The 18,058-nt window shown below is 56.8% G+C and overlaps 2 protein-coding genes across 5 annotated transcripts; both read right to left on the bottom strand.

Moving 5' to 3' along the window:
* Window positions 1-2,944: 2,944 nt before the first annotated feature.
* LRRC32 (leucine rich repeat containing 32) lies at window positions 2,945-17,499 on the bottom strand. Of its 4 annotated transcripts, none has more exons than XM_057749823.1 (4): window positions 17,360-17,499; window positions 12,770-12,860; window positions 5,503-7,452; window positions 2,945-3,732 (listed from the first exon to the last, which is right to left on the bottom strand). In XM_057749823.1, exons 2-3 carry the CDS (start codon window positions 12,854-12,856, stop codon window positions 5,548-5,550), a joined length of 1,992 nt encoding a protein of 663 aa, XP_057605806.1. In that variant the 5' UTR covers window positions 12,857-12,860; window positions 17,360-17,499; the 3' UTR covers window positions 2,945-3,732; window positions 5,503-5,547. The 4 variants fall into 4 exon arrangements, with proteins under 4 accessions (XP_057605806.1, XP_057605807.1, XP_057605808.1 ...); XM_057749824.1 differs by adding an exon at window positions 14,534-16,008 and having other exon boundaries at window positions 2,950-7,452; window positions 17,360-17,492; XM_057749825.1 differs by lacking the exon at window positions 17,360-17,499 and adding an exon at window positions 16,635-16,705 and having other exon boundaries at window positions 2,950-7,452.
* On the bottom strand, window positions 9,227-10,329 carry LOC130861205 (very-long-chain 3-oxoacyl-CoA reductase-like). The gene has a single exon (XM_057749826.1). It carries the CDS (start codon window positions 10,246-10,248, stop codon window positions 9,481-9,483), a length of 768 nt encoding a protein of 255 aa, XP_057605809.1. The 5' UTR covers window positions 10,249-10,329; the 3' UTR covers window positions 9,227-9,480.
* Window positions 17,500-18,058: the final 559 nt, after the last annotated feature.

Below are 18,058 nucleotides of genomic sequence, written 5' to 3'. Positions count from 1 at the left end.
AAGTCTCCCCTGACTCCTCCAGCTGGAAGGGCCGCTCCCTGCTGCAAACAAACTCCCAGAGCACAAAGTCTGGACCTCCCTCGTGGTGCTGACCACTTCCTGCTTGTGCCGTGGTGTGGCCCCTCCCTCCACCCAATAGGCAGAGGCTCTGCTTGTCTGTTCCCAGGGATTCTGCAGGGCCCAGGGCCCAGCACCAAGCAGATGCCGAAGCCTAACATGTGAACAGCACTGCGTGTTTAGGGGGGGACAGTGATTATGACCCCATTTTACAGATGGGGAAATGGAGGCACAGACAAAGGGCATGACTTGCTCCCAAAGCAAAGTAGCAGCACAGCCTAGACTCCACCCTGTGTTTCTGGTCCCAGAGGCAGGGCTCTTTCCAGGGCAGCTTGGTGGGAGGCGGGAGTAGGGTGGGGTGGGATGGGAGCTGGGTCCTGAGAACCAGCAGGCCAGAGAGATTTGGAGTTCGAATGGCCAAGTTCAGGGAAAGCACAGCTGGGGAGGAGCCAAGGTATTTATTATGCTTGGTCTCCAGCTCCAAACAGAGCTGATGGATGGAGCTGCTCCAGTTCCTATAAACAGCTCGGGCCTCCCTCCCCTCCACCCCTCCAGTTCTCAGCACCGCAGCCCCAACTGATCTCAGTGAGATGGGGGTGGGGGAGAGATGACCAGGGAGGGGAAGGAGAAGAGAAGCGGGTGGTGGGGGGGGGGGGAGAAGGGGATGGAGAAGAGAAGCCAGGTTCCTAGAGGCAAAGAGGAACTGAGGGGAATGAGGGTGGTGAGAGAAGATTCCTCTCTCGCTGGGCAGCCCACACCCTGCAGTCCCTCTGCGTCCTCTATATCCCTGGGGTCTGTCTTAGAAGCCTATCACCTGTTCTTGGTCTGAGGACTGATCTTAATCCCCACAAGCCCTAGAGGGCAGGGCCATACATTCAGGAAACCTTTTCTGAACTTGCCTCTGTTGGATCATGGGCCCAGGGGACACAGAAGGGACTCTGGGTAGGACTTCCCTCCAGGAGCTCCTGGTCTGGTAGTGGAACAGGCAGACATCCCAATGTTGTGGCCCAGGGCAACCCAGGGCTGATGGCAGCTGGAGGGAAATCAGGGCAGTCTCCCCAGAGGAGGTGATGTGGGCAAGCATTGAGAAAGGAGGATTTTGGCAGGTGGGTCGGGGTGGGTGAGACATTTCAAGTAGAGGAGGTGGGAGAGAGCCCGGTATTGGGAGGGTCAGGCAGCAGTGCCATCTAATGGTTAAGATCGCTGGTGCCAGAAAGGACTCGGGTGAACCTGGGTTCAGGTCTCAGCTCTGGCACTTGACAGCTATAGGATCTTGAGTCTCAGTTTCTCTAAACTGAGGATGATAATAATAGAAATGTCTTCAAAGAGTGTTAGAATTATATACGACTGTGTACATTAAGTATTCAGCACAGGGCTCACCTGGAACTGCTCAATAATTGTCAGCTCTGAATAAGAGAGAGAGATGGGGATGGAGGGCCACAAGGACCTGGACTTGCAGGGCCTGTGAGCTGCTAAATGACAGGGGTACAGGAAGCAGACTGTGGATCCTGGATCCTGGGGGATTGTGCCAGCACAGGGAAGTGACAGGGTGAGGTAGCTGATGGGCCAGGGGTGCTGGCTTCCTCCCCTCCCACTCAACCTGCGAGCCCGGCTTCTCTGCCGGGCCTGGTCCTCGTGGATCAAGTGAGCCGGGTGACCTGGCACCGCAGTCTGTCTATGCAACGGCCTCCTCTCTCCCTGGAACTTGCCGGATGCTCTGATGACCTAGTTGGCAGCTGCGTCCATGTTCGGCTGAAAACAGGAATTTCTGCCTTGCTGGGGGTCTTGGTCAGGTGAACAAACTCCCCTGTGTGCCAGGAAAAGGGGTCAGGGGCCTGGTGGGCTCCCGGCTGAGTCAGAGGTTCCCGGAGTCTTGGGTTGAGCTCAGCCCATGCTACCGTCCTCCTGCAGACCTTCATGGAACATGTACTGTGTGCCAGGGTGTTGAGTCACATACCCTCCAACCCCCCAGCCCCGTGCATGAAATAGGCATTTACATTTTTCCTTTGGAGAGCAGGAGCTGGGAGCAGGAACTGGGAGGTGAGAGGTCACAGCCCAGAGAAGAAGCTGGGCTGGAGAAATCTCTAGGATACTTGAGGGTAGGGGGTTGGAGCTTGTGGGAGAGGAGGTGGCGAAGAGAAGGCTGGCACTTGCAAAGTGGGTGTTGTCTGGGTGTCAGGCAGCTGAGAAGGGGAGGTGGGGCCGTGTGAGGACACACTCAAGGGGCTGCAACGTGGGAGAGCCGGGGGACCGCTCCCTGCCCCCTCGACTCTGCCTCCGCGCTCCTCGCCTGACTTCCACCCCCACCCAGACCCCACAGCACACACCTCACCCTCCAACTTCCTTCTGGGAACCACGAATGCTCTTCTTCTGGCCCCTCTTGTTCTTCCAAGTTCAACCTTGAACTGTAGCCTGGCCCCTCACTCTCAATCCTCCAGCCCCTGGTAGACCTTCAACATTCTAGCTGGGGAGGCCTCTGGGTGTCAGGGATCAGGGTTGGCTGCTCAGGAGTGGCTGGGGCTGGAGACAGAGGTGCGGGCATCGTCAGAGCGATGGGGTGGCTGCGTCAACGAGGGTGATGGCGCTCCCGAGAGGAGAGTCTTGCTGACGGCCGTCCTGATGGCTCGAGGAAGATGAGCGCGTAGCGGAGCCTGGAAAGGGGTGGCCTGAGAGTGGACATCTAGGGTCCCAGGTGTCAGGAGAGTGTGCCGAGGGGAGGGTGTGGGTGACAGGGGAATAGAGGTGAGGGGCCCCACAGCGGAGGGGTCGAGGAGGCGTGGTCTGAAAAGTACACCCTCGGTGACCTCAGCTGGTGGGGGAGGGGGACAGCTGGAGGCAGCCTGGGATGGGTTAGGACGGAGAGCAGGGCAGAGGGAGCTACTTTACCTGGAAGTTTACCCGTGAAGTAGAGAGAGGAAAGGGGAAAGTGGCTTAAGGGTCTTCTTACTGTGTTTAAGATGGGCAAGACCTGAGCACAGCTGATGTCTGAGAGGAAGAAGCAGAGAGGAAAGGCTGAAAGGAGGGGAAAGTGAGAAAACAGAGCTGCAGGGGAGGGAAAGGCGTGGAAAGGTTCCTGCTGGAAGTCACCATATTCTCAGTGGTGGGAGGGGAGCAGGGTTTGCTGAGTGTGGCAGGGGACACGATGGGGGCTGAGGCACCAAGGTCCAGGATGGTGATGACCCAGAGCCTCCGTCTCCCACCCAACAGTCCTCAGCCTGTCTCCCGGGGGGTTTGCTGCAAGGCTTCAAAGGCTGGAGGGGAAGTAGAGGAGGGCAGGCTTCAAGTAGACGCGATGATGCCTATTACCTGCAGCAAGGAGGAGGCCAGCAGGATGCACTGTTTCTCCAAAATCACTTTTTAATACATTCACGAGGGTTATACAAAGAGCTGGTTCCGAGGCCTGGGTTGTGGCCTGGCTCCTGGGAGGTGAGAGCAGCATCGTGTAGTGTTTTCAAAGATCAGGCATGAAGGGGCCTACACCTTGCCCTCCAGGCCTGAGGAAGAGTGTCTGTGTGCAGTGAGCACCTGTGGTCATGATCCCAAACAGAACTGGACCCACCGGCTGCCCCACTCACCACCAGGGCCCCCGGCTGGGGCCAGGCCACGAGGCTCTAGCCCCGGCTCTGCCGTTGACTCCCTGAGTCCTCAACCCTCTCTGGGCCTCAGTTTTCTCATCTGTAAAATGGGGTGGAGAGAGGGCCATTTTCATCATCTCACACTTTACTGAGCACCGTCGTGAGCCTGACTGTCGGCCAAGCACAGGTAAGAGGGTGAAGACAGTGACACTGGTTCCTGGGCTGATCCCAGGGCTTCCTTTCCTCCCAGACAGCCACGATTTTTCCATGGGTATGAGAAACAGGGGGTTATATCTGGATGGAATTTTCTACCCATTTTTCTAGGGGAAAAAAATCCCTGCATGATAAGGACCAGAAAGAGAGTTTGGAGCCAGCATCATCTTGTGATGTGACAGCTGAGACAGAAGCAAACCATTCAGGTCCAACCCCCAACACCACCCCCACCCCCTCAGTGAGGTCTGGATCCACCCTTTTTCCACAGGCTCTGCCACTCACTTGAGCAGCTCCACTCTCTTCCTAAGTCTCAGCTTCTCTCTCTGTGCAACAGGGAGGTTGGACTCAATGGCCTCAAACTCCAGGCTATACTCAACGGAAGGAGAGGGAAGGAGGGAACGCAAGAGCAAGAAGAGAAAAAAGGAGAGCCCATCCGCTCTGCAAATGAGGGAATAAGGGAAACTGAGGCACAGAAGGAGGCGAGGGCCTGTGGCTGCCTGTCTTCTCTATGCCTGCCTGGGAGAGAGGAGGGAGAGGAGCGGGTGGGTGTGCACAGCACAGGATGCTCCCGGGCCCTGTTCCGGCCATGTGGGGCCATTTCCTGTCCACCTAACAGCCTGCAGCCCCTGCAGTGGCCAAGCTCAGGCTCTGGACTCAGAAGGATGTGAGCCTGGAGCTCAGTTCTGGCATTTCTTAGCTGGAGGTCCCTGGAGGGAGACTTTCAGAGCCTCTTGTAAAATAGGATAAAATACCAACCTCAGAGGGTTGTCATAAAGAGGCAGATGCAGGCTTGGGTTTGTCACCACTGCCTAGTGTGGTGCAAAACAGAACCAGATACCTAAGGTTCTCACTCCTAGCTCACCAGCCAGGGTGGGGCTGGGATGGAGCAGGGGGCCCGGGCAGGGAGTAGGAGGGGCTAGGGCAGTATCTGGGCCAGTGTGTGCAACACGAGAGTGCCAGGTAGCAACGAGCCTGTCCAGAGCAGGAAATGGAAGGGTCCAGCACTAGGCTGGAGCCCAGGGAGACCGCCTCTTAACCAGTCCCTGCTGGAGCCGCTGCGGCTCGCCTAACAGTGCTGGATCCAAGCCGTACTCAAGCAGCTCCAGCTCTCTTCCGGTCACAAGCTCTTTATGTTCCAGAAAAGCTGAAAGTCATTATCAGAAGATGTGACAAATAGTCTGCTTGGAAATGTCTCAGACAAATCCTCTCGGTCTTGCCCCTCTCTTGCCCTGGCCCAGCCGGGGCAGGATTATCTGCATTCAGCCAGCGGGGGCTGCAGAGTTTTGGAACCCTGGCTTCCACCCTCCGTGTGGTCACTGCATGCCCTGTGACTGGGCGATGCTGAGGGCTGGGATGTGTCTCGTTCCCTGGCATCCCCAGCGCTCAGGGCAGGGTGTGGCACAAAACAGATGCCTGCTGAAGACTTGTTGATCCGATGGGTCAACCTTACACTCTGTCACTCCTGAAACTGCCCAACTTCTGGCTTCCACTGAGGGATCACGTGTGGCCTGAGAAGTGGGTCACCTACTGATGTAGCAGGACGCAGGGAAAGGAGCCCTGGGCTGGGACTGAGAGACCAGGGTTCTTGCACCCTGGCTCACTGTGTGATCTTGGGTCAGTCCCCACCCTTCTCCGTGCCTCTGGCTCCCCCACTGACCTGGCTGGGTCTCCCGACAGAGCTGGTCTGCAGCGCCCAGCCTCTCTAGGCTTTGTACTGCTGGTTGAACTTCTGCCGGCGGACACAGCAGCAGGTGGCCAGCGTAGTGAGGAGGATGGCAGACACCAGTGCGAAGGTGAGGATGATGATGAGGTTGACGTTCTTGAGCCCCCCCTTCTCACAGTCCTCGGGACGCACGTGACTCAGGGACACCTCCTCCTGGGAGCCGAAACGGCAGATCAGGTCCTGGGTGGCATCCACGTCCACGCGGCCCTGGTGCAGCTGGGCCGCCAGCCAGCCGTTGCCGCAGCAGCTGAGGGGGTTCCCCTGCAGGTAGAGGCGCCGCAGGCTGGTCTCCAGGCCACCCATGGCACTGCCTGGCAGGAGGCTGAAGCTGTTGTTCCTCAGGTCCAGCACCTCTAGGGACACAGCCTGCGTCCAGGCAGGTAGGCGGCTCAGGCGGTTCTCGGCCAGATTGAGCCGCTTGAGGCAGCTGAAGCAGGGCAGGTCCACCTGCAGGACAGCCAGCCCATTGCCCTGCAGGGCCAGGACCTCCAGGGAGCCCTCCAGGCCCGCCAAGGCCCCTGTGGCCACATCCAGCCCAGGGTTGGCGGAGAGGTCCAGCTCCGTCAGTGGCGTGTGGAGGAAGGCGCCTGCCCGGAGCGTCTCCATCTCATTGTCCGCCAGGTTCAGGATGTGGAGGGAGGAGATGCCAGAGAAGGCCACACAGCCCGAGGGTCCAGGCTCACCTGGGCCCCCACAGGGGCTGACCTGGTTCCCCTGCAGGTTGAGCCTCTGCAGGCTGGCCAGGCTGGTGAAGGTGTACGGGGGCAGGTCCCGCAGGGCGTTGTCCTGTAGGAGCAGTGTCCGCAGAGACCCCAGGGCCCTGGTGCCCAGCTCCAGCGTCTCCAGTGCATTGTGGCTGATGTCCAGGAGCGCGAGGCAGGGCAGGGAGCCCGCGCGACGGGCCTCAAAGGCCCGCAAGCAGTTCCGGCTGAGGTTCAGGAAGCGCAGGGAGGTCAGGTGCTCAAGAAAGCCCTCGGGGATGAGCTCGATCTCATTATAGCTCAAATCCAGATTCAAGAGCTTGGAGAGGGGCTGGGTGCTGGCATTGCGGCTGGGGTTGGAGAGGGGCAAGGCTGACCAGCCCTCGGAAGGTGCGTGGATGCCCTCGCCGCCCTGGGGCGGCCCAGCAGGGAGGCGGATGAGGTTGTTGGACACGTTCAGGTAAATGAGTCTTGGGAGTGCAGCCAGGTCAGGGAAGTGGAGCAGTTTGTTCTCCCGCAGGTCGAGCCAGGCAAGCTGATACTCGGCCCAGGGCTCCAGGGCCGTCTGAAAGGCCTCGATACTGTTGCAGCTCAGGTCCAGGACCCGCAGCTGCTGGAGGCTGAAGTCAGAGATGCAGGTGAGGGAGTTCCTGGAGAGGTTGAGGTGCGCCAGGTGGGGCAGGGCCTCGAAGGCGCCGTCCTCGATGTCCATCAGCACGTTGCTGTGCAGATCCAGCCGCTCGAGGGCAGGCGTGCCCCAGAAGGTGTGGCGGCCCAGGCGCGTCAGGCTGTTCTCTGCCAGCGAGAGGGTGCGCAGGGCGGGTGCCTCCCCTAGCAGCCGCTCCGCCAGGCCACTGTACAGGCTGTTCCCAGACAGGTCCAGGGACGTCAGGTGTGGCAGGGGACCCAGACCCCCAGTGCTCAGCGCCGTGCCCACTGCCAGGCGGTTGTGGGCCAGATTGAGGTGCTCCAGGAGGGGCAGGGCCTGGAAGATACCTGGCTGGAGGAAGCTGATCTCGTTAGCGCTCAGGTCCAGGTGATGAAGCTCTGTGTAGAAGCCCAGGGGCGAGGCCAGGATGTTCCGCAGCTGGTTCCCAGATAGGTCGAGGACCTCGATGTCCCGTGGGAGCGCCGAGGGGACCTGGAGTAGGCCAAGGCCCTGGCACGAGACCTCCTTGTCCACCTGGGGAGGGAGGCAGGGAGAGCAGCAGGCATTAGTAGGTGCAGGAGGAGGTGGAACCAGACATGCACCTCTAGGAAGGATGACTTGAGCCCCCACCAGGCTTGGATAGGCCTCTCCTCCATCCTCCCAGCATTCTCAATGTCCTCCACCCTGGCCTAATCACCCCGCATCTGCATGAGCCCTACCTTGCTCCCTGCCCATCTCTGGTACCCAGTACTGCAGTGCTGGCATCAGGAAGGGACTCGAGGAAGCTCTGATGGGTAGACAGACATGATAGACAGACACAAGGACAAACGCACTAACAAAAAGTTCTGTACTGATCATTATCCCATTTTACAGGACACTGAGCCATGTATTACCTAGAGTGACCCACAGCCTGTGAGAAGCAGGGCCAAGATGGGACCCAGGCCTCCTGGTTCTACATCCCAAGTTCCTTCCATGGGGCCAGAGAGTTACATGTACCCAGCTGATGTTAGACTAGAAACCACTTTGGGAGACATGTTTCCAAAAGGAAAAAATGCTATTTGCACTCCTGTCCTCAGGTTTAACTTTGGTCTCCCACCCTCAGATCTCATTCAAGCCCTCACTCCATGGGGCAGAGTCTGGTCCCAGAGCCTGCCTTCTTTGCTGACACTCCCCAGACGTGACCTCCTTTCTGCTGCTGCCACCCACTCCACCCCACCCCTACGCCCATCAGTGGCTTCACTTCCACGGTCCAGTCCAGATGGGCCTCAGGAGATGGGGTGGGGGCAGGGGAAAAGATGACCAGAGTCCCAACCCTCATTCTTTGATGACAAGACTGATTTTGCTGTGTGAGCTCCATCAAGTCACATTACCACTCTGGTTTCTTATCCAGAATGTAACTCATCCTTCTCCAGCGCCCATTCAGCATTTTATATTTTATTTAGCATTTTCAGACCCATGGTCTCGCTGGATCTTCACAATAGCCTGCCCGTCAAATCTGATCAGCTCTCTTTAAGAAACCCAAGCTCAGAGAGGGGAAGGGAGGCCCCAGGGTCACCCAGCTGGTGAGGAACAGAGCTGGCTTTTGAACCCAGTCTCTTAACAACCAAAGACCCCACTTTTGTCCCTCCACCACATCTGCCTTCAGGGCCAGAATTCCTTCCAAGGAAATGCAGTCTCCCGCTGTCTTTTCCTTCACACCAGGAACCCCAGCCTTTCCCAGCGAAGGCTCTGACTTCCATAACCACCAAGCTCAGGCCCACTCGCTGGCCAAATGCCTGGCAACTGCTCAGAAACTCCACTCTGACTGTGCTGCCCTCAGCTTAGACCCCTTCCGGGCAAAGTCCAGGACCCTCAGCAGGGTTCAAGGCTGTTTGTGGCCCCTGCTGACCTGTCCCTCCTCCTCCCAACCCACTCCAGCCCAGCCCTCACCTGAGCGCTGCCCTTTGCGCCCTTCCACACCCACCTCTGAGCCTCCTCCTTGCTCCTCCCTGGGCTGGTTATACCCTTCCCAACAAGATCGGGTGGCGAACTCTGTGTGCTGAGCGCCAAGGTCTCCTCCACCCGGGAGCCTTCCCTGACTGCTGCGCAGGTCAGGGCCTCCCCTGGGCTCTCCCAGCCCCTATGCTTCCTGTCTCGTAGCTTTGGTCCCCTGAATTGTGACTGTCTGTGTGAGGAACCTGCTAGACAGTGAGCTCAAGGCAAATAGGGTCTGACTGAGTGGATACTGTGGACCTGGCCCACAGAAAGTGCTCAGTACATTTTTTTTTTTTTTTTTCTTTTCTTGAAAAAAACTTCAAAATAACTCCTGGGAGCATGCGAATCTATATCAGGAACTCCTGAAAGCAACTTCTGCTTTCCTCCCAATTAAGACGACCTTTAGCTTCTTTGGTAGCTGTTCGCTAACATGACAACTGAAGACTTGGAGACGGTGAGTGCCTTGTAGCCAACATGCTTAGGCTGGAGCATCTGGCCAAGTTACTCAGCGCAGTTGCCAATGCTTAGTTCTTCTTCCTTTTCTTCAGGTAGAGAGTCCGGGTGGAGCTGACTACATTCATGGTTACTTTAAAAATACAGCCAGGAAGGCAGGATTGAGAATACTGAGGCCATAAGAGAATGGATCAGGTATCCGTTGGTTCGGGATTGCACGCCTACGGTTTTAATGGCAGACTTCACAAACGTCTCTGAAGAGGGCTTATCCAAAGTTGGCTTTCGAATTTTAGCCAGTTTTGTAGCTACGTAGAAGGGCAGGACACTCTGCACAAAGATGCCCTTGCTCTTATATTCCTCATGGAGGCACTGAGAGAAGAAATCTACAAAAGCCTTGGTGGCAGAGTAGAGGGTCAACAGTGGAACTGGGTACATGCCACTGGCAGAGGAGATGTTCAGAATTGCCCCTTTAGATCTTTCTACCATGCCAGGCAGTACCAACCGTGTCATCTTGCAAACAGAAAGAATATTAACATTGATCAGTTTCTTGATGGTATTGTCCAAGTCAGGAACATCCAAAAAGTATTCCGGATACACATATGACATTCCCACATTGTTCATGATTTCACTGGAAACCTGGTTCAGTTTGTCCTGTAATCTGCTGATAAGGACAATCTTCATTCCATGCCTTGCTAACTCTTCTGCATATGATTTTCCAATTCCATCAGTACTACCTGTGACAACTGCCCATTCGCCGAGCCCCGGGCCGACCCTCGCCTCGTGACCCAACCCCCAGGCCCGAAGGGCCGTGAAGAGCGAATACGAGATGCGCAGGGCCAGGTAGGCCACGGTGCCCGCGCCCACCCAGTACAGGAAGCCGGCGGCAGGCAAAGCGCGCTCCATGGCTCCCCTCCGGGCCTCACTCCCTTCGCGAACGGAGGAAGCGAAGGAATTAACCCGGGAAGCGGCGCCTGCAGCTACGGCCGTCAGTACATTTTTCAATGAATGAAAGTCACAGACATCATCAGCTTAGTAAAAGTCTGAGGGATTGACACAGTCTCCTTTTTGAAAGGCAAAGAAAAGGGATGATACATATATTCAGACCAGAGTCACAGAGCAGAAGGGGTTAGAACAAACGGGGTCCAGCCCACCCACTTCCCAGATGGGGACACTGAGCCTAAAGATGGCAGTGACCTACACGAGGTCACAGCGGGTCAGCAGCTGAGCCAACAGGGCCGGCACGCCAGCCTGGGTGTTCCCTGCCTGGCCCAGCTATCAGCTGCCTCCCAAGAGCCCCAAGGTGAACGCGGGGAGGAGCAGACTGCTGTCCATCAGGCACATGTGACTCTTCCAACTCCAAGCAGCACAGTGACTGCCCTACTCAGAGGCCCAAGGACACCCCTGCAGTTGGGCGCCCATGCAAACTGGAATCCTACCCCGGCCACCTCTCCAGAGCTGCCTGGCTCCTGGCCCCTTCCTCCCTCACAACCTCTCTGCCAGCTGGGGCCACGGGGCTTAGACTTCCCATCCATATCCTCGGCTCCCCAAACCATCCTGATCAAAGAAGAAATAGTAAAATGAACACGGACACAACGTGTGTTGGGCAGGGAGGGCAAGCCCACACCCTGTTTCACCCCTGGATACTCAAAGGCTCTCTGGGGCACCAGCCCCTGAGAGCTGAGCCAAGACACAAAGCTGGCCAAGTCCAGCACCTAATCCTGCTTTCTTCCCAGTGCCCAGGACCCCGGTCACAGAGGCCCAGAGGGGGCTGCTGCGAGGCAGGGCTATACTGGGCTGCCCAGCTCTCCAGCCCAATCTAGGAAGGAGCTTAAAGGCCAGGGCAGCGCTCCGAACCCCACTTGTAGGGCACCCACCTCCCCCTGAGCTCCAAGCCCCCAGCATGAGTGACTTAAGTGGGAAAGGGCCTTGGGGGGGATTAGGGGGGGCAGAGGGTCTTGAGGGCCCTAACAACCCCCACCTGCTCTCTCTGCTATGCCAGGACGCCACTGCCCAGCTTCTTTTTTTTTTTTTTTAGAGGGAAGAGGGTGCTGCTCAACACCCTTTTACCACCTGCACACAGCAGGGAAGCAGGGTAGGGAGAGTCACCCAGCAGTGGACCGCAGGAGCTCAGGAGGGATGGTTCCAGTCCTGGCTCGGTTACTTCCTATCTGTATGACCCTCGTGAGTTACATTTCTTCTCTCAGCCTCAGTTTCCTCAGCTGAAAAGAGGAGTTCTGGGCAGGATAAAATGAGAGAAAGCCCTCATCAGCCCTCGGCATGTGGCCACTTCTTTTCACTGTTTTGAAAAGCATCATAACTGCTTCCGTGGGAGTTCAGAATGGGCTTTCCTGCCTCTTATCTCATTTGCCCCAAATCCAGAGCTCACCCAGTTCCCCTCTGCCTGTTGGGTGGCCCAGGCCCGGAAGGGCTCCAAGGAGCAAGAAGTGAGGTGGCAACAGCAGGACACTGCAAACCCCAGGGAAGGGCTGCCAGGCCCTTGTTGCCGGCTCATCCAGCCTCCAAAAGCAGCTGCCCATCTTGTATCATGCGCTTCCAGTCCCAGGTCCAAATGGGGCTACTGGAAGGCCTGTCCCTTCCCCAGGCCAAGCTCTGGTCTTGACTTCAATGATTGCCCAGCCTTACGTGTGGACCTAGATGGTTCCTTTCCTCTGTACCCCACGGGGTCACAGTAACCTCAGGGCTAGTCTCCCTGACTTCGGGCAGAAAAATGGAACAAAGTGAATCAAACCTGGTTGTTGCCCTTGAGAAGCTCTTGGTCACATAGCTGAAATAGGTACGGACCATTTACCAACCACCGCATGGGCTCAATATTGAGATGGAGGGCAGCTTATGGCTGTAGCAGCCCCAAAAGGAGCAAACAGAACCAGGCAGGCCTGGAAGGGGTCAGGGGAAACTTCCTGGAGGAGGCAGCATTTGACACGGGCACTAATAAGTGAGAGGCATCACAGCAGGGATGTGGCAGATGGGCTCAAGTTACGGAACCCAGGAGGGGCCCAGTACAGAAGACCCTTTCCCAGCTGCCCACCCCAAATTCCCCATACATATACATATTCTTCATCAGCCAGCTGGACCCACTGCCCTGTGGGGGCAGCTTGAAGGAATAAAGTCCAGTATTGGCCCTAGTTGAATGACCTTGGACAAGTTACCTAACTTCTCTAAACCTCAGTTTCCAACCCTATAAAACTGGAATAATGGGACTTACCTGGCAGGATCAACAGTAAACAAGGCATCTAAACATTCTAGTAGGTGCTCTTTAAATGCAAGATTTAAAGGCATTAAATGCATTCCCCTTCCTCTTCTGGCCGTCTTGCCTCTGGCTTCTGGGGCTGGGGCAGTAGGACACCCCAGGGTAGAGAGTGGGGGGGAGATGGAGAGCTCTCCCTGCCTAGGCAGAACTTCTTACCTTCTTACAGGGCACCTTGTCTTGGTGTTGGGAGGTAGCCAGGCCCAGGGTCAGCACGGCCAGAAGTAACAGGATCTGGTGGCTCATGGCTCTGCGTAGGGTGGGAGGAAAGGGCAAGACTGTAAGACCACAGGCTCCTTCCCACTGCCAGCCCCTACTGCTCCCTCCTGTCTATACCTGGGATGCAGGGAATCCCAGACCACAGCTGTAGCTGGACCAAAGGTACTGTGAGTGGGGCACCTTGTGAAAGGCATGGGAAACGGGGCTGCAGCCCATCACAAAGGGCCTTCAGTGCCAGGCCAAGGAGCTAGGCTATTACCCTGGACAAGAGTTTTTAAGCAGTGGGTGACATGATCAGATTTGGGTTTCAAAAGACCCCACCTGGTGGAAGACAGCCTAGAGGAGGTGAGCAGGAGGTAGAGGGCCCCTGAGGGCTGCCCTGGGCCAAGCTTAGGGCCAGGGTGGGGTGAGGTGGGGAAGTGGGCCTCTGACTCCAGTTCCACCCAGGCCACAAGCAGTTTCACCCATCCTAGCTCTTCAAGCCCCAAAAGGAATTCCTCAATGCCCCCACCCGCAGACCTTTATTTTGCCCTTTCTCTTTTGATTTTCTGATTCTCGGGTCCCTGCCATTGTTTGAAGGCTGGGCCTGGAGCCTTGACAGGAAGCCCCGCCAGGAGGCCTGCCCTGCCCCCAGCACTGTGGCCGTGGACTTCCCCAGGAACAAGCTGCCAGGCCCTTAACTTTCACTGAAGCCACCGCCCACGCAGTGGGATACCCAGGCCTGCTGGGCCAGCCCTTCTCTCCACTAGCAGCTGGGCTGAGGTTGAGGGGGACCACAAAGCCCTCAGGAGGGTCACATCCCAGTGCTGCAAGGGGCTCATTCACTGAGAACCTGGGCCAAGTGCTGGAATACACAGCTCAATCCATCAATCTCACTCATTCATTCATTCATTCACTCACTCACACCTTTACTGAATGCCTCCCCTTGTCTGGCTCTGTACTGGGAACTGGGGACACAAATAAAAGCACAGAAGTGACCATAATACATATAAAACATTAACGAGGAGAGACAAAGAATGCCTTCCAAGAGCACTGGACTCAGAGTCACCCAAACCAGACTGCTTCCTCTATCTCCTCCACTAACCTGCTGTGTGACTTTGTACAAGTCACTTCACCTCTCTGAGCCTCGGTTTCCTCTACTGTGGCTAATGCCAACCTTGCCAAGTTTGGTTAAAGATCAAATAAGACATATTCTATGAAAGTGCCACTTACAGAGCCCTCATTATGCACCAGGCACTCTTCTTGACACTTCCCATGTATGAACTCATTTAATCTTTCCAATAATTCAATGACTTGGTTTCATGATCACCATTCCCATTGTGCATACTGGAAAACTGAGGCCCAGAAAATTAAGCAACATGACCAAGGTCACACAGCTAACAAGTGGCAGGCCCAGGTAGTTGGGCTCCTAGGTCTGTGCCCTTAACCTCTACACTATAAGGTCTTCTTCAGGTGCTCAGTAAATAAGTGCTGAATTGTGACCCTGAGGGATGCTTTAGAAGAGGCATTTATAGAACTTTTATGGGCTGAGTCTTTACTGTGAGAACCCATAAGCATCCTTGCTATGAATTTTAAACGAAGGTGGGTGCTCTGAGGTACTTTCTTGTTCAAATAGGCAAAGGCCCCATCAGTGTCTTTTAAGCCCTGTTCCCTGGGTTCCCCCGGGGCCATGGGCCCCCTGCCCCACAGCTGTCCTCCTCTCACCTGCGTTACAGGTTGGGCTTTCACAGGAAATTTTGTTCTGCTGTTTAAAAAGCAGAACATCACAACCCTTTTGAATGTTGGTGTACTCAGGATTGAGTGGAAACCCCTCAGAGGGGCCTTTGAGGTCCTTGGGGAGTATGCCTTGCTGGGCCAGCTCTTCTTTCCAGCTTCATTTCTCTCTGTCCCTTCTCCCACTCTGTATTCTGGAAGCCTCGTATTTCCTTCAGTTCTCTGAGCATCTTTTCAGTGCCCCAAACCTTCACTTCCTCCCTTATCTTGTGCTGAATACCTCCTCGTCCTTTGGGTCTCAGCTTAGATGTCACCTCCTCCAAAAAGCCTTCTCTGGTTCTCCAAGTCTGGGCTCTGTATTGGCACCGAGCATTCCAGCACTCCGTGGTTCCCTTCCCTTTGCCTGTCCCGCCACCACCACTATGGGAAGTGCCCCCAGGGCAGAGGGGCCTCACTCTTCTCTGGGGCCCATCTCACACTGCAGGCTGGGGAAGGCACTGAGAATTGACAAGAGGCGCCTTGGTGACATGGTGACGCTGGTGAGAGCAGTCTTCCTCCTGGACTCTCCCTTCACCTCCCTGCTACACTCCTTCCCCTCATCAGTGGGTTCTGTCTGCTCTCCCTAAAAAATAGACTCTGGATCTGCCTACCTCACTCCTCCATCACTGCCACAGACTGAGGCAGCAACACGACACTGGGCCTCAACCCCAGCAACACCCTGTTTCCACCCTGAGCTCTTTCAGTCTGTCCTACGCATAGTAGCCCGAGTGATGACTTTAAACCATATATTGGATCATGGATCTCACTGCTTGAAAACCTCTCATAAAATCTAGGCTCATACAATCTCCTCTCTGACTCCATCTACCACTTGCCCTTCCCTCACCAAATTCTAGCTTTCTCGGCATTCCTCAAACACAGCAAGTGCATTCCTGCCTTGGAGCCTGAGGGCACTGTTGCCCAAAGGGGCACTCGTTTCCCCCTCCCCTGCCTGCCAAATTCCCTCCTATCCCCGAGGTGGGCATCTGAGCATCCAGGAGGGCCCCTCCCTGCAGCATGTGGACCTCCACCCTGCCATCTAACAGAAAGGGGCCCCTCGGTGGTGGGCACCCTTTGGCAGCACCCCGGACACAGTGTGTAGCATGTGAGGGCTACTCACTCTCAAGAGGGAGGATTGGGATCATTGAGACCCAGACTCCCATCCAGTCTCTACTGTTCACCAGACCTGCTCCCTGGAGCAAGTCCCTTAACCTTTCAGAGCCTCAGTGTCCCATTGTAGGGCCAGTAGCCTGGTTCCTGTTTTGCCGCTGTTTGCCCCCGACAGTTGTGATGATCAAGCTGAGAATGGCTGTGAAGGCACCCTGGAGACTTATAGTCTTTCTCAGCTGGGACAAACAGCACAGGGCTGAGCAGCCCAGGCGAGGTGAAGAGTGCTGAAGGGGGAGGCCCCAGGCCTGCAGACAAGTGGCCTAGGCAAGAGGAGACAGGAGACATCTTAGGACTCTGACTGGGAGGAAAAGTGCCAAGGAATATCTGTGTGTGTGTGTGTGTGTGTGTGTGTGTGTGTGTATGAGAGAGAGAGAGAAAGAGGGAGAGAGGGAGAAACAGGGTGGGGGGCAACGCCTACCACCATAATAAACCCATCCCTAGTGTTTAAAGATGTTAGACACTCTTCTAAGCCCTTGACCTACATCATTTCACTTAATTCTGACAACAACCCAGTGAAGCAGTTACTATAATTTTCATTTGACAGATAAGAACACTGAGACTCAGAAAGGTGAAGTGGCTTACCCCATAGTTACCCAGCTCATAAGTGTTTGGGGATTTAGCCCAGGTCTGTATGACCCAAATGCTGTGTTTTCTCCAGCAGGTGCTGAAAGTATCTGCCCCCTGTAGAGTTTGCCCATGAGAAAAACAAGGCTCAGAGAGGTGACTTACCCAAAGTCACACAGACAGTAAATGGCAGAATTAAGATCAGAATCCAGTCTGTCTGCCTCCAAAGCAAATGTTTCCACGACACCAGGGCAAGATCTCCCTCTCTAACCCCCTCCAACGATCCCCCAACCCCAACACACACACCCACAGACAGGCTCACAGTGCTGGGCTCTGGGGTGCTCCTCTCCCTCCTCTCAGCCCGGATCACTGGCAGAGTGGGGTCCTGGGAGAGCTGCTGTGTACGTTTCCACTAGGCAGTGAATCACTCAGGGCAAGCCCCATTCTGGAGATATGTGCATCCCACGGGGGAATTAGACCTTAACCCAAAGGAATGTGGCGGTGATGGCGGAATTTCAGGCAGCTGAGGGTGGGGGTGGGGGTCCCTTCCGTCTTACCACCCATGAAGAAGGCTGGCTGCGGAGCCCCTTGGAGAGATGGGTGCTCCCTCCCCCGACCCCCGCGCCCCGCCCATGGAGATGCGCAGGCTATCTGGTGCTGTCGGATGGGAAGACCCACACCCGGCCAGGGTCAAAGGGCAGCAGGAGACCAGATTCAAATCCTGAACTGTCCTTGACTAGCTGTATGTTCCCTGCTCAGGTGCCGATCTTTCTGCCGTTGTTTTCCCATCCGTCAAATGGGAACGCCGGCCTCGCCCTTCGCGGGACAGATCCGCTGAACTAGAAGCCTTGGAGACTTCTGGAGCCGAGCGAGAGGCAACCCTGGCTCCACGCGCAAAGCAGGGGGCGGTGGCCGGAGGGGATTGTTGAGGATCCGCCTCTCGATGGACTAGCCCCAGCGCAGCTCCGCGCCGGGCGCTCGAGAGGGGTGCGGGACCGCCGGTTCCCCGAGGGGGCCGGCCGGCCTCGCCCGCTGGGCGGCTCCTACCTGGCTCAGCGCGGCCGCCGCTCCTCTCCCGGGCAGCCCCGGCACATTTTGCGCAAACCTGCCTGCCCCGTCCCGCCCCGCGCCAGACCCCGGGGTCACGGCCCGAGGAGGCGCACGGCCGCTCCACCGCCCCACGGGAGCCTGACCCGCGGGAGGGCGGCTCAGGCTCCAATTTAAATACCTCTCCCGCCGACCCGCCCCACCACGCCCCCCCTCGGCCCAGCCGCGGGGTCCTAGCGCCCTCCCGGCGCGCCCCCGCGTGACTCGGTTTATCCGGAACCCGCGAGGGGGTGAAGCTTCTCCTCGACGCTGAAACCCGGGCTGGGAAGGGCGGGTCGAAGAGGGCGGGGTGAAAGGGCGGGGAGGGAGAGGGGTCGCTGAGGAAGCGCTGTGCCTGCGAGGCCGCCCCGGGCCGCCGCACGTGCAGTTCGTAGCCTCACGGGGTCCGGAGGGGCGGGTGGCTCTAGCAGCCGCAGGTCCGCAGAGGAAATCCGGCCTGGCCCCGATTTCCCCCTGCTTGTCGGCGCCGCCGCACTTAGGGGGAGCAAACAGGAGAGGTGACGGCGGGGCTGAACGCGGAAGGAAATGACCCTTCACTGGCCCTGGGGCGGCCACAGAGGGGGTTCCCCACACCGCAGCCATCCCCTCCTCTGAGTCCAGGCAGGTCACTTCTCTCTGGACTGTGCTCTAGTGTCTAGA

The sequence above is a fragment of the Hippopotamus amphibius genome, chromosome 9, assembly GCF_030028045.1.
Source record: "Hippopotamus amphibius kiboko isolate mHipAmp2 chromosome 9, mHipAmp2.hap2, whole genome shotgun sequence".
In the NCBI taxonomy this organism is placed as follows: domain Eukaryota; kingdom Metazoa; phylum Chordata; class Mammalia; order Artiodactyla; family Hippopotamidae; genus Hippopotamus; species Hippopotamus amphibius.
The sequence above is the reverse complement of the archived record's forward strand: the minus strand, read 5'-3'. Positions and strand labels throughout refer to the sequence as shown.